The sequence below is a fragment of the Hakea prostrata genome, chromosome 8 (assembly GCF_041222555.1).
Source record: "Hakea prostrata isolate BN-2017 chromosome 8, UWA_Hpros_2, whole genome shotgun sequence".
Taxonomy (NCBI): domain Eukaryota; kingdom Viridiplantae; phylum Streptophyta; class Magnoliopsida; order Proteales; family Proteaceae; genus Hakea; species Hakea prostrata.
Window position 1 is genome coordinate 14973967 of NC_142607.1, and position 13058 is coordinate 14987024.

The 13058-nt window shown below is 37.3% G+C and overlaps 1 protein-coding gene and 1 pseudogene across 1 annotated transcript; both read left to right on the forward strand.

Annotated features, from left to right (window-relative positions):
• The first annotated feature begins 2267 nt into the window (after positions 1 to 2267).
• Positions 2268 to 4856, forward strand: SOBIR1 (Leucine-rich repeat protein kinase family protein). Its single transcript, XM_089167107.1, has one exon. It carries the CDS (start codon positions 2439 to 2441, stop codon positions 4440 to 4442), a length of 2004 nt encoding a protein of 667 aa, XP_089023233.1. The 5' UTR covers positions 2268 to 2438; the 3' UTR covers positions 4443 to 4856.
• Positions 4857 to 8130: 3274 nt separating this feature from the next.
• On the forward strand, positions 8131 to 12581 carry LOC149007206 (protein SIEVE ELEMENT OCCLUSION A-like; annotated as a pseudogene).
• The last annotated feature ends 477 nt before the right edge of the window (positions 12582 to 13058 follow it).

Sequence of the window (13058 nt, forward strand, 5' to 3'; positions counted from 1 at the left end):
TTTTTTTTTTCATTTCATAATTTATTATTGACAAAATATATCAATTCATTTTTCAATTTTAATAAAAAAATAGACATACTATTAAATTCATTTATCTTAATTAAGCAAAATAGAGAATAAGAATTGATACCAAAAAAGCCCTTAATTAGACCCATTATATTGGATTCCAAGGTCATTTTTTTTTATGTTCATTTGGTTCCAACATACTTTTTTTTTTTTTTCTTTTAAGCAAAAAGAGGGGATGTAGTAGTGGCTATCTTGCGTCCTCACTACTTAATGTTCGGAATTTTCAGGTTCAACTTATGCAAACAATAATCCTATAAACTACCAGTGCAAGTACTGGCCCCTTAAGCGTAATTCCACTAGAGGAGTAGAAGCTAGTAGCAATCTCTATGCCTAGGTCAAATAGCACATAACTGTCCAATACAAGAAATACAAGAAATAGAAATGTAGAGGAAATTTAAACCTAGAACATGGGAACTACCAAACTACATACAAGTGAGCTTAGGTCTAATTTCAATATATTTCAATGGAAGAAATACAAGAAATAGAAATGTATTAATTATTTTATTATCTCTCCACTAAAAATATGAATCTTATCATTTGACTAATCCTGCATTGACACAAAAGAACATATACTTATTAACGTTTCCCTTTTTCTCCTCTCCTCCCAACCCGTCTTTGTTAATCCATTTAATTCATAATTTAAATTGTAATTTTTTATCTGCTTCAAAATTTAGAATGAATTTGCCTCTTGAAACTTTGAAAAGAACGGAAAAGGGAAAAGATGTAGTTATGAACTTATGATCAGAGAGAGAAAAAAAAAATAAAAAATACAGCAATAATAGAGATTCTCCATCGTTTTCATATGACAAATTAGTCCTCCTTTCTTTCATATCGTTTCTAGCGCTCTGCATCTGGAAAGCAACCCAATTGCTCAAAGTGGACCCTCAAGTTGAAAATTGATATCTCTGTTTTTTCCAATCAAATCAAATAGCTGTTACTAGTTACTACCCCTAATAAAAAAATCCAAACCCCTCCAACACGGTTGACTTGGCTCTGTTGACTTGTATGCCCTATTTTATACACAATGTGAACAATCAGAATGTCTTTATTGCTAGATTTAATCATTTATCTTAAGGCATGAATAAATGATTAATATTTATAAGGCATGATTCACACGATGCTTTCTTAACTAATCAAAGTTAAACTTTTGGCGTTGAAGGAAGGGTTGAACATTGCTTTCAATGTGGGTATGGCTTATTGAAACGAAATTTGACTCCTGCTAGGCTATCCTGCTTCTTCATCCTTATTTGAAGATTCAAGGAAAGTTTGAAAACATTATTAATGACATCTGTCAAAGATTCTTATTAAATGACATGTTCGCTTCACCCACATTAGACGGGAAGAAAACCAAGTAGTCGATTGATGTTCAAGGATGTTTTGTGATGAAATGGAAATTCTGAAAATCCTACAAGAGTTACCTCCGAAGTTAAAAGAATTTCTTCAAATTGATATGTTGGTTGGGCCAAATTAGTTTTTTATTTGTTCTGTTTTCTGTTGGGTCTTGTGTGACCCCATTCTTTCTATAAAAAAATAATATAAAAAAAAAACTAATTTTTTGTTTTAAGGGAAATTGGAGAGTTTTATACATAGGAGATGGGGAAGACCAGAAGACAAATCTCAAAAGTTCCAGAGGGGGTGGGCTTGGGTGGGCTGGGCCTGATTTTCATCCTCCTAAAAGATCAATTCTAGGGGTTAGGAATCAGATACAAGTCACCATTTCCATTTCCAATCTGATTAGGTTGGATCCATTAATTACTTATCATTCAAGTATATGGATTACTACTTCACATGGTAATAAAGGAATTTTTTTTCCTCCCGAAGTACATTATCTAATCATGCTTTTACATAAAAAAACTAATAATTAAATGACCATCTTACCCTCATAAAAATAGAAAACTAACCAATCAAAACGCCTTATATGAGTCAAGGTGAATAGCATGCATGCACAACTGATAAGAGTTAATTCGGACTCATGGAGGTACGTGAAATGCATACGATATACACATGATAATCACTACTCGAAAGAAAAAAAGAAAAAAAAGAAAAAGATTATTCAATTATCAATCCAAATAATCTGTGAAAATTAAAATGTATATAACAATTAGTTTTTCATCAACCGTCAACTACGTAACAAGAAGACTCCAATCCAGTCAGTGTTCTTGTAAGACTTTGTAAATGTGTTGACCGACTCACCTCACAAACCTGATTGGTCTTCCGTATTTTCATTGAAAGTTCTTCTCAATTGCCTTTGAAATTGATATGTTAAAACTTTTTGATCCTTAAATTGTAATCATCAAATTTCATTTCTGTGAACCCAGCATCTGCATCTGCATCTGCATCTGGGAGAGACACTCCTTGCTATAGTCTAATCAATGTCTTCCCTTACTCCCCAGTTTCATCTTCTTCAACTCTTGCTTCTTGCTATACTTCAATTTTTCTTTGTAGTTGATGCTAATTTAGCTCTCCACACTCCAGATTTCCATGCGCTCAATACGCTCTGGACTGGGTTGGGATTCCCAGCTCAGCTCGGTAGTTCAGCTTCATCAGGAAATCCTTGTTACGATACCAGAGGTATCTACTGCCAGATTGCAGCCTCCACTGATTCGCCGCCGGTTCTTCGAGTTACTCGAATCGTCCTGGAATCTGGTAACCTCAATGGTTCTATCTCTCCCGCTATCGGATTGTTGACGGAGCTGAAAGAGCTCACTCTCTCCAACAACAAGCTCGTGGGCAATATTCCTCTGCAAATCGTTGACTGCGGGAAGCTGGAGGTCTTAAACCTCCAGAAAAACCAGTTCTTCGGTGAAGTCCCATCGGAGCTGTCTTCACTGGTACATCTTCGATCCCTTGATCTCTCTTCGAATAGCTTCTCAGGTGATTTGAGCTTCTTGAAATATTTTCCCAATCTAGAAAATCTCTCCCTGGCGAACAACCTATTTAGTGGAAAAGTACCCAAATCAATTCGTTCCTTTCGAAATCTCCGATACCTGAACCTATCGGGGAATAATTACCTCGAAAGCTCCGAAATTTCAGCTACGAACAGAGTTGATTACTCGATTTCCAGGTCAAAGGCGACGACCAAAACGAGATATCGTCTCCCCAGGCGCTACATATTCGCCGAGGCTTCAAATCACACCAACTCAAGCGCCGTCGCACCAACACCGTCGACCAAGAAAACCAATCATTCAAGTTCCATTAGTGCTCGGCCTCCATCTCCCTCGAAGCATCATGAACACCATAAGGGCAAAAGGAGATTCAAAGGTTGGATGTTCGGGTTCTTGGCCGGCGTTGGAGCTGGATTGGTATCTGGATCGATGATGTCGATCTTGTTTAGGGTTTTGTTGACTTGCATCAAAGGCAAAATGAAAACCTCTGGTCCCGTAATTTTCAGTTCCTTGATCAAAGATGCTGAAGCCATAGCTTTCCTCGAGAAAGAAGATGGGCTTTCTTCGCTAGAGATCATCGGGAAAGGTGGTTGCGGAGAAGTTTACAAGGCGGAGCTTCCAGGAAGCGACGGAAAAATCATCGCCATCAAGAGGATAATTCAGCCGCCGACGGCGGAAGCTACTGATCTGGAGGAAGAAGAAAGCAAAGCCCTAAATAAGAAACTGAGACAGATTCGGGCGGAAATCGTAACAGTCGGGCAAATCCGACACCGAAACTTGCTGCCTCTCCTAGCCCATGTGCCCCGACCCGACTGTCATCTCCTAGTGTACGAGTACATGAAGAATGGAAGCCTACACGACGCGTTGAACGACGTGAAACGTGGGATCAGGCAATTAGAATGGAACGTGAGGCACAGGATCGCTCTTGGCATCGCTGCCGGTTTGGAATATCTACACATTAATCACACCCCACGAATCATCCATAGAGATCTGAAGCCCGCGAACGTGTTGTTGGACGATGACATGGAGGCCCGAATTGCAGATTTTGGGCTGGCTAAGGCCGTTCCAGATGCCCAGACCCATGTGACCACGTCCAACGTGGCAGGGACTGTTGGGTATATAGCCCCTGAATACCACCAAACTTCTAAGTTCACGGATAAGTGTGACATTTATAGTTTTGGGGTGATTCTGGCAGCGTTGGTGGTGGGCAAATTACCGTCCGATGATTTCTTCCAACAGACGGACGAGATGAGTTTAGTGAAGTGGCTGAGGAACGTGATGACTTCTGAGAACCCACAGAGAGCCATCGATGAGAACCTGATCGGGAATGGTTTTGAGGAACAGATGATGCTTGTTCTTAAAATTGCTTGCTTCTGCACCGTTGATAATCCTAAAGAGAGGCCAAACAGCAAGGATGTTCGCTGCATGCTCTCTCAGGTTTCTGCCAGTCAAGGGTTGCCAAGTTCTGCAATAACCAATATCCCTCGATGAAGAGGTCATAGGTTCAACTCTCTTGTAATATACATAATACTTCCGTGGTCTAAGTCCTAAATAATGTTATATGTGCCTAACCACGTTGCGATGTGGATTAATTTCCTTCTTTTTTTTCCTTTCCCGTAATATACATCTATACTGGGTTGTTTGTTTAGTATCTTGTATCCTGTGTTTTCAATAATTTGAAGTAATTTGTTAAGTTGCAAGATGGTCAGTGCCACCATCAAACGACAACTTACTTGGCAGGGGTGTATGCAGGATTCAACATGGAGGGATGATGAATTCTTCTACGATTCGTTTTCTTATCGTTTTCTTACTATTTATTATTTGATTTACAATAATTTTTTCAAAATTCAAATATATAGCATCTTATCCAATGTTGCAGGGGTTAACAGTCTAGATATAATACAAAGTTACAAACTCTCCTATTCTATTGTGTTTTGAAATTTAGGATGTAGTTTCTATTTTGTTGGGTTTGAATTTAATTTAATGTATTAAAAATAAAAAAAATAAAGAAACAGCAAGAAACTTTCATACAATCTTTAGTAGTGCATGAGGGAAGATGAAATAATAAATAAGAAGAAATAAAATAAATAAGGAGAAATTTAGGGATGATAAGTTAGTTTTCAATGGGAATAAATAGGAAAAATATACATAGAGAGAGAGAGAGAGAGAGAGAGAGAGAGAGAGGAGAGAGAGAGAGAGAGAGAGAGAGAGAGAAATTTAGGGATGATGAGTTAGTTTCCAAAAGAGAGTCAATGTCAATTGTTTGCTCCTTAAAAATTAAATTTTAATTATAACCATTAGATAGAAAATAAGAACTTTTAAATTTGTTTCTAATATTTTGGAGTGGCGTGAATATTGATATTTCACATAGACAAAGGAAAAAACAAGGTAAAATTAAGTGAACTAATACAATCTTTTAATGACATGTTCAGTTGGTAATAACTAACACTTCCTATAAAAGAAGACATAGATTTGACGTTCTTTATGATAGTATAATGGTTCACATCACCTTATATAAAAACTATCTCTCTTGTTATCCAAAAAAAAAAAAAAAAAAAACAAACAGCTATCCCTTTTCTAAAAATTAAATAATAATAATAAAAATTTAAAAAGTTGGTCAATGACAATTATAGTCTTTGGTTTTTTTTTAAAATAATTTGTTTATATTTTGGTTTGATGGAATTTTGTTTTACTGTCATTATCATACTAGTTGTCACTTTTATCTTGTTGTAATAGAAGAATTCAAATAAATGATCTTAGTGAAGAGGTCGTGGATTCAATTCTTGTTGATGACATATATGATATCCCCATCTCCTACACATATCTCCATTATATCCAAAAAAGAAAAAAGGAAAAAAAAAAACTTTCATATTCCATAAGGAGTTTAACATGCCCTTTCAACCTTAAATATATAAATTAAAAAGAATTTATACTGTATATATTTCGTAAATGACCTTTCTTAATCGTAAAAGAGTTTAACCTACCCTTTTCAACCTTAATTAATACATCAACTATTAAAGAATCTAAGATGTATATAATTCATATATCATTTAAAGACATGGTCTTTTGATTAACCTTTATCTGGAGTGGTTTTTGAACAGTCATAATGTTGAATATGTCTTACTCAAAAAACAAAAACAAAAAAAAAAAAACAAATTAACATTCAGATTGAAGACCCGGCCTCAAGGTGGTGTTGTAAATTGTAATCTAATCTAACTTGAGATTTTTGACTCACTGATCTAAGTGATCAGCCCACTTAACATTTCCTCCCTCGAATTCACTTCTACCATTATTTTGTGTAGTCATGCTTGTTGATGATCATGCACAATATAGCTGATCAATCCTCTAAATGGATTATTGAATTAGTGTGACAACTAATTATTAAAAAAGAGTTAGTGCGACAACTAGAAAAGTTTTTAATAATGATTAATGACAATTATTGAATATATACTTGAAAAGAAAGTGTGACAATGAACTATAACTATCGAAAGAAAAGTCTTTAATAATGATTAATGACAATTATTGAATACATGCTTGAAACAATACACTGGAAGAACTCGAATAGTCACTCTCCGTCAATCAAAAGATGATTTTATTTTTAACTATACTGAACACGTCTTATGAATCTAATTATATGGGTTAAGATTTTCCTTTTCATTTGAATAGAAGATTGATACTTGAATTAACTCGTCTTTTCACTTAGGACGTCTTTTTTTATTGTGTACTGATTAATAAAAATAAATAAATAAAATATTAATTGAGACAGATAGAGGTTCTTAAATTTTAATTCTTTCTCTCAAACAATCAAACAATATCAATCACATTGTATTGTTTCATTTCAATACATAACATATTATGTTTTTTTTTTTTTTTTGAGGAAAGAACATAAATTCGTATCTTAATGTATTAATTTATCAATATGATGGGATACAGTACCATACATTGTAAATATTGATTTGACATAATACAATATGATAATGTTAAAAGTCACATGTAGAGCACCTTAATGATAATTTAATTTTTTAGGGGTGGGGGGTTTGTGAGGGGGGGGGGGGGGAGTTGCTGTAAAAGATAGACATGCAAACCATAGATCTTAGATGAAGACGGTTTGTTGAAAACAAACGTGTGAACTTCCTCTAAATAGACAGAGGAACCAACTTAAAAAAATACAAATTACTATTTTTTTTTAAAAAATGAGGTTCATTCGGGCCAGCTTGCGGCACCACGACTACATCCTCAAGGCGTTCTTTATATAATTAATATACGCAGGATTTCGCCCCTAGCCCCGAGGGGATTCGAACTTTGACCTCCGGCGTGGAAGCGTTGGGCTTTGCAAATCATAGAGATTAGACAAAGACATTAATTGTGAATAAAGTTCTGAAGTCCTTGTAAATAAAAGAAGGGGCCAACTAGCAGAAAAAGATAAGTTACTATACATATTGCATTTTAAATATTACTTTTTGACGCACTACAATTTGATACATATTTTGAAAAGCACGTGCATATATATGGAGCATTTCATTTCAATGAAGGATTGATGGATTGATGCTATTTTTCTTTTTTTTTTTCTTTTTTCCAAGTGGAATGAAGAAAGATTTCCAAATCACGCATTTGAAGGCATTGACAAAAGAAAAGACCAATCAGAAGAAAGTTCAAATGACTCTACCAGTGACATCTGAGTTCCATGTTGCTCACTTATCAATTTTTCTTAGAAATTATTAAGGAAGAAAATGGATGTTGCTTGGGTAGTGCGCTTGCCGTAGTGGTGCCCATGTTTGATGGATTCTATTAAATTCTAGCCACTCAAAACATGGTTCATGAAAATCGATTTTTTTCATTTAAGTTAATTATATACGCACATGGTGTTTTGAATGGTTAAGATTTAATGAAATCCAAGTGATGTGCATCCAATGATGAGCATCATAGGCATTACCACATTAGATGCACTATCCAAACACGATCCATACAAAAGAGCATGTGCAAATTATACTAATTTAAGTGAAATAAATTCGTTTTCCTTGATGCAATGCAACCATTAATGGCTATATAAAGCGGGGCTACTTACCATCCTTTGCAATCTAACCCTCTCTTCTTGCACTTTCCATCAGAAAAAGCTTTGCTCTTTGAGTTCTTCTTCTCTTATTTAGTTTCAACAAGAGAGAAAGAAAGAAGATAGAAGATGGAGCAGTTTCTAATGCTGACGAGGGAAGAACACTTCATGTTCACCAGCGAAGATGATCGAAAGATGCTTACATTGATCGAGACTAGCCACGCTCACGCCTCTCTTGTGGTGGATGTGGAGCCCCTACTCGAACTCATCAAAGACATCCTCAAGCTTTCCTCCACCACTATTCCTAATGGCAGCAACATTGACCCAATTAGTCACTAGCTATGTTATATATATATATAGATACATATTATAAGTAGTAATATTCTAGTACGTACTAAGTTTTGTATAAGCAATTGTCAATAATCTTATATGTGCAGGTCCGGCATGCTATGGAAAGCTTGAAAAAGAAGATCCCAGCCAAGACTTTTGAAGGATTGGCTAAAGACATACACAAGATCTCTTGCAAGGTCAATTAATTAATTTGATATGAGAAAACTACGAGTTTTTTGCATGGCGCTCCCTTAAGTGGGCGCCAAATTAGTGACTGCCCTCTTAAGTGCATTAAATTTCACAGTGCCCCCCTTGCCTAAAGTGTAATATTTCAAGTTAGCCCCTTTTAACGGTCAAAATGTTTGACCGTTATGTTAGGCTTGTTAAAAGTCCAACATACCCTAATGCTGTGTAAAGACCAAACTAACTCCTTAGTTAATTTCCCTCCATTGTCCTCCCTAGACCATCATCTTTGCTTGGTCTTGAGAGATTATGCTACTTCTATCCTTCCTTGGATGTCTGACACTCAAAAATATTTGTGTTTGCCCCCATATCTGGTCATTATCGATATCAATCTTAGTGTTTCTTCTAAAGAAAAAATAAAATAAATGGTGCAATGTACAAAAATGGAGAACTCATTTCATAAATGCTGCAACATTGCTTCCTTTTGCTTCTGATTCCAATTCATTTCTATCGCTTTTTTCTTATGCCTATGCTTGTGGCCATAATTGCGGTTACTGTTGCTGTTCATGGAGAAGGGGAGGGGCGGTGGTTGCCGATAAGGGAAGGGTGGTAGTGGGGTTTTCGGCGAGATGAAGGAAGATGATGGATGAAGGGATTCTCCCTTCACCCAATTATGGAGCAAAATAAAGGGAAATTAACTGAGGGGTAGTTTGGTCTTTATACAATATCAGGGATATATTGGATTTTTAACAGCCAAACTTAAAAGTCAAACATTTTGACCATTAAGGAGGGTAACTTGGAAAATTACACTTTAGGCAAGGGGAACATTGTAGAATTTCATGCCCTAATTTGGTGCCCACTTAAGGGGCGCCATGCAAAAACCTTGAAAACTACCCAATTGGTATTTGTTGAAACATTATTTTAATTTGAGAAATCATTTGAGTTTGTCTAACTTATATTGATACAGATATCATGCAAGTGCACTGGAGAAGTAGGGGATGAGAATACGGTATCTGTACTGATCCAAACGCTCTCGAGCTATTCTTGGGATGCAAAGGTAGTTTTAGTCATGGCTGCCTTTGCAGTCACCTATGGAGGGTTCTCACCTATGGAGGGTTCTTCTTCTCCCTTGGAATGGTAGGGAAGGACAAATGGATGCCCATGCTGCAAACTGGGAAACCTTATACAGGCCATGGTCAAGCTCACAGAAAGTTTCATCAAAGCTCACAAGCAATTGCCATCTGAGAACTGCCTAAGCCAGTCCATTGTCATAACTACAATTTACTGGACCATCAGGAGCGTTGTCGCTTTCGTTCCCCATATCTTTGGGTTCCTTGGCTTGGGTCACGAGTATAATATTATCCATTCTCCTCTTTGATGTCAATATCGTATCTTCTTCAACTATCATGATTGAGTCCAGATCCTCTCCAACTGAGTAGGTCGTCCGCCCATCGCCCCACCCTCTTGGTTAGGCGGCTGCCCATATACAATGAGCAGGCCATGTGTTAGCCTAACCCAAAGGGTCGCAGGATGGGGGAGCAACCTGCCCTAATGGAGAAGGTCTGAATTACTCATGATCATGGACAGCATGAATGCATCAATAAACCTGAATTTCTATGAGCTAACGTATTTGCAAAATGTTTAACTAATTTTCAGGTACACTCTATCGGATGTTGAGGATAAAGAATTGCGCAAATTGATAAAGGAACTTAAAGAGAATCACTTGGAAATTGAAGTAGAACTCAACCGTTACCAGCAATACATTGGTGAGTGGAAAAATTGATTAATTATGTAAAGAACGTTAAGGAACCCTAGCATGATTTGTGCCTGCATGCATGCATTTTTTTTTTTAAATTTTAATTTCCTCAATTGATATATGCCACCTGCAGAAAAGAAGATGATATTCGAATATTATCAAAAGCTTGAGCTACTCTTCCAACAGACCCACACTGACAACATCATGATTCTCAACGCATTGTTTGGAGCTAAAGATGTTCAATGGCCACTTTTCCAAATCTACACCCAGAAAGAGTTCAGCATTGAAGTGCTAGCGAAGAAAAATGTGTTGTTACTAGTATCATGGGAGCTGAATTTCTACGAAAAGGAGATCAGGGTTCTGGTTGAGATGTACAAGAACACAAAACAAGTGTCTGAGTACGAATTGGTGTGTCTGACGATGGGGAAGATTTCGAAATCCCAAAGGGAAGAATTTGAGAACATGGTGACTGTGAAGAAGCTGCCTTGGTACTTGATGCACGAAAACTACTCGATCAACCAGGCTGTGGTTGAGTACGTCCACAAGGTGTGGCATTTCAACAATAGGCCCTTCCTTGTGGTGTTGAATCCACTGGGCAAACTCATCAGCAAAAATGCCTTCGACAATATAAGCATCTGGGGAGGGAGTAGCGTTGATATTGACTCTCTCTATCACTGTCAAGACGGCGGAAGACTGCTGGGTTGGAGCAACATGGGGGCTTGAACTCTTGTTCCGAAGCATTACTGAAGGCCACAAAGTTCTCGAATGGGTAAGTTAGTTAAAACTAAGGCATTGTTTGTTTGAAGAATTTGAAGTGCAGTGGAAAAAAGTAAACTTCTCTCCAAAATTCTAAAAATTTGAATTGTTTGATTCAATGGGGTGAGTCTAGATCCTTTCCACCATAGCAGGATGTCCACCAATCCTCTCAACTTCACAATGGGTTTGACATAAGCCTACTTGGGAATTTGGATCCTCCTTACCCAACATGTCCATACAGCCATACTTGCACTTACATGAATATAAGACTCACATTATTCTGCTTTTGCATAGGATGTGAGTGTGAGTGTATGGTTGTATGGGCAGGTTGGTTAGACTCTGTCGTGGTACATAGGGCATATCAATTACGAGGGTGGGGGATGGGAGGATGGGTAGTAGGGTGGAGAGGATTTGCACTAAGATGGGATGGAAAAGTGCGTAGGGAAACTTGTCTAGTTACATGGCATCCACCATTACATGGCATCCACCACTTCCCATTCAATCTCTTTTGAAAGTGCTACATATTTGGTAAGACTAGAAAAGTGAGATATAATAAAAGTGGGACTTGTATTTCCAATTTTTTCACAAAATCTTTTCATTTCCTATTCCCAAGCTTATACAAGTAGGTCCAACATGTTTATATTTCCAAGTATGGATCACCTTTGTAGTGGTGGAAAAAGTATTATGGGCTCCATCAACGGAGAGGTGATCCGACCTTTTTATTTTGGAAGCAAAATAATAACTTCTTTCTACTGCATGTAAATGGATCTTGACAGACAAACAGCAGCGATCAAATCATCTGCTTGTACGGAGGAGAAAACATCAATTGGGTCATGGAATTCGTGAAAAGAGCTCGAGCAGTGATGACTGAATCCAATCTACGGATGGTGTACATGGGGGCAAGAAACCAAACCAATCAACTCAAGTATAACTTCAGCGAGATCCTGAAACAAAGCCTGAGCCACTGCTCGTCAAAACTCGCGTCCGAATTCTGGGTCAGACTGGAGAGCATGCGGCAGTCCAGAATGGAATTCATCACTAAAGCTTCCATTAACGAGGAAGAAGACGACATCATAAAGGAGATCAGGACTTTGCTCACATTCGATAGCAGCGAGAAAGGGTGGGCAGTGATCTGCAAGGGATCTAAGATCCTCGTCAAAGCCAAAGGAAACGTAATCTTGGACTGTTTCGTGCAGTACAATTATGAAATGAAGAAAGCGTTTCCGGATAAGGGAAGCATTGAGATAATAACTGATTACGTGAAAAACTATGACACCACCACTCACTGCAATCGCCTAATAATGCCTCTGGAAATCGGCAGGATTCCCAAGGACATCAAGTGTGAGAATTGTCCCTGCACCATGCAGAAGTTCATCATGTACCGCTGCTGCAACGATTAACTATGGAGTCCAATCTACAGTACTGGTGGACGCTCCATGCATGCTTCTTCCTTAGTCAGTCCCTAGGTGTTGATGGTTGTTGTTGTTTCGTTGTTTCTGTTTCATTTGTGATAACCCTTCTTACGTATGTCGAGTCACTGCTTTGGATTTCTAGCTACAAGAAAAAAGAATCTGTGCTCTGAATCACTCTTGTGGGTTCAAGCGCAATAATGATGAATTTTAAACCCAAAACCCTTGTGTTAGTCGCTCATGTTTTCTCTCTGTCTTGGTTTCATTTTTTATTTGTTTCGGGAGTGGGTGAGAGTGGAAGAGAGAACATTAAACAAATTAAGATCCATCTGGGTATGTGCAATCCATCTGTTATCCTTATCCTTTCCAAAATGAGTTATCTCTATTTTGAAAGCACCCTCAGCTTCTGCAATGGTAGCCGCCGCAAGCAAATTATTGAAATAACACACTGATTCTGTGACTAATAAACATAAGGTATTTGCTAAATAAAAAAACACACAAAACTGCAAATTATTTAGGGTAATTTTTATCTGTACCTAAGTTGGTATATTTTAATTCAAAATATCTGAAACTTTGTATCGATCTCCTTGTACTATAGAAAAAGTCAATTGGACAAATTATCA

What these genes read in the sequence shown, in the direction of transcription:
- SOBIR1 (XM_089167107.1), top strand. Translation starts at nt 2,439, where the DNA reads ATGTCTTCCCTTACTCCCCAGTTTCATCTTCTTCAACTCTTGCTTCTT.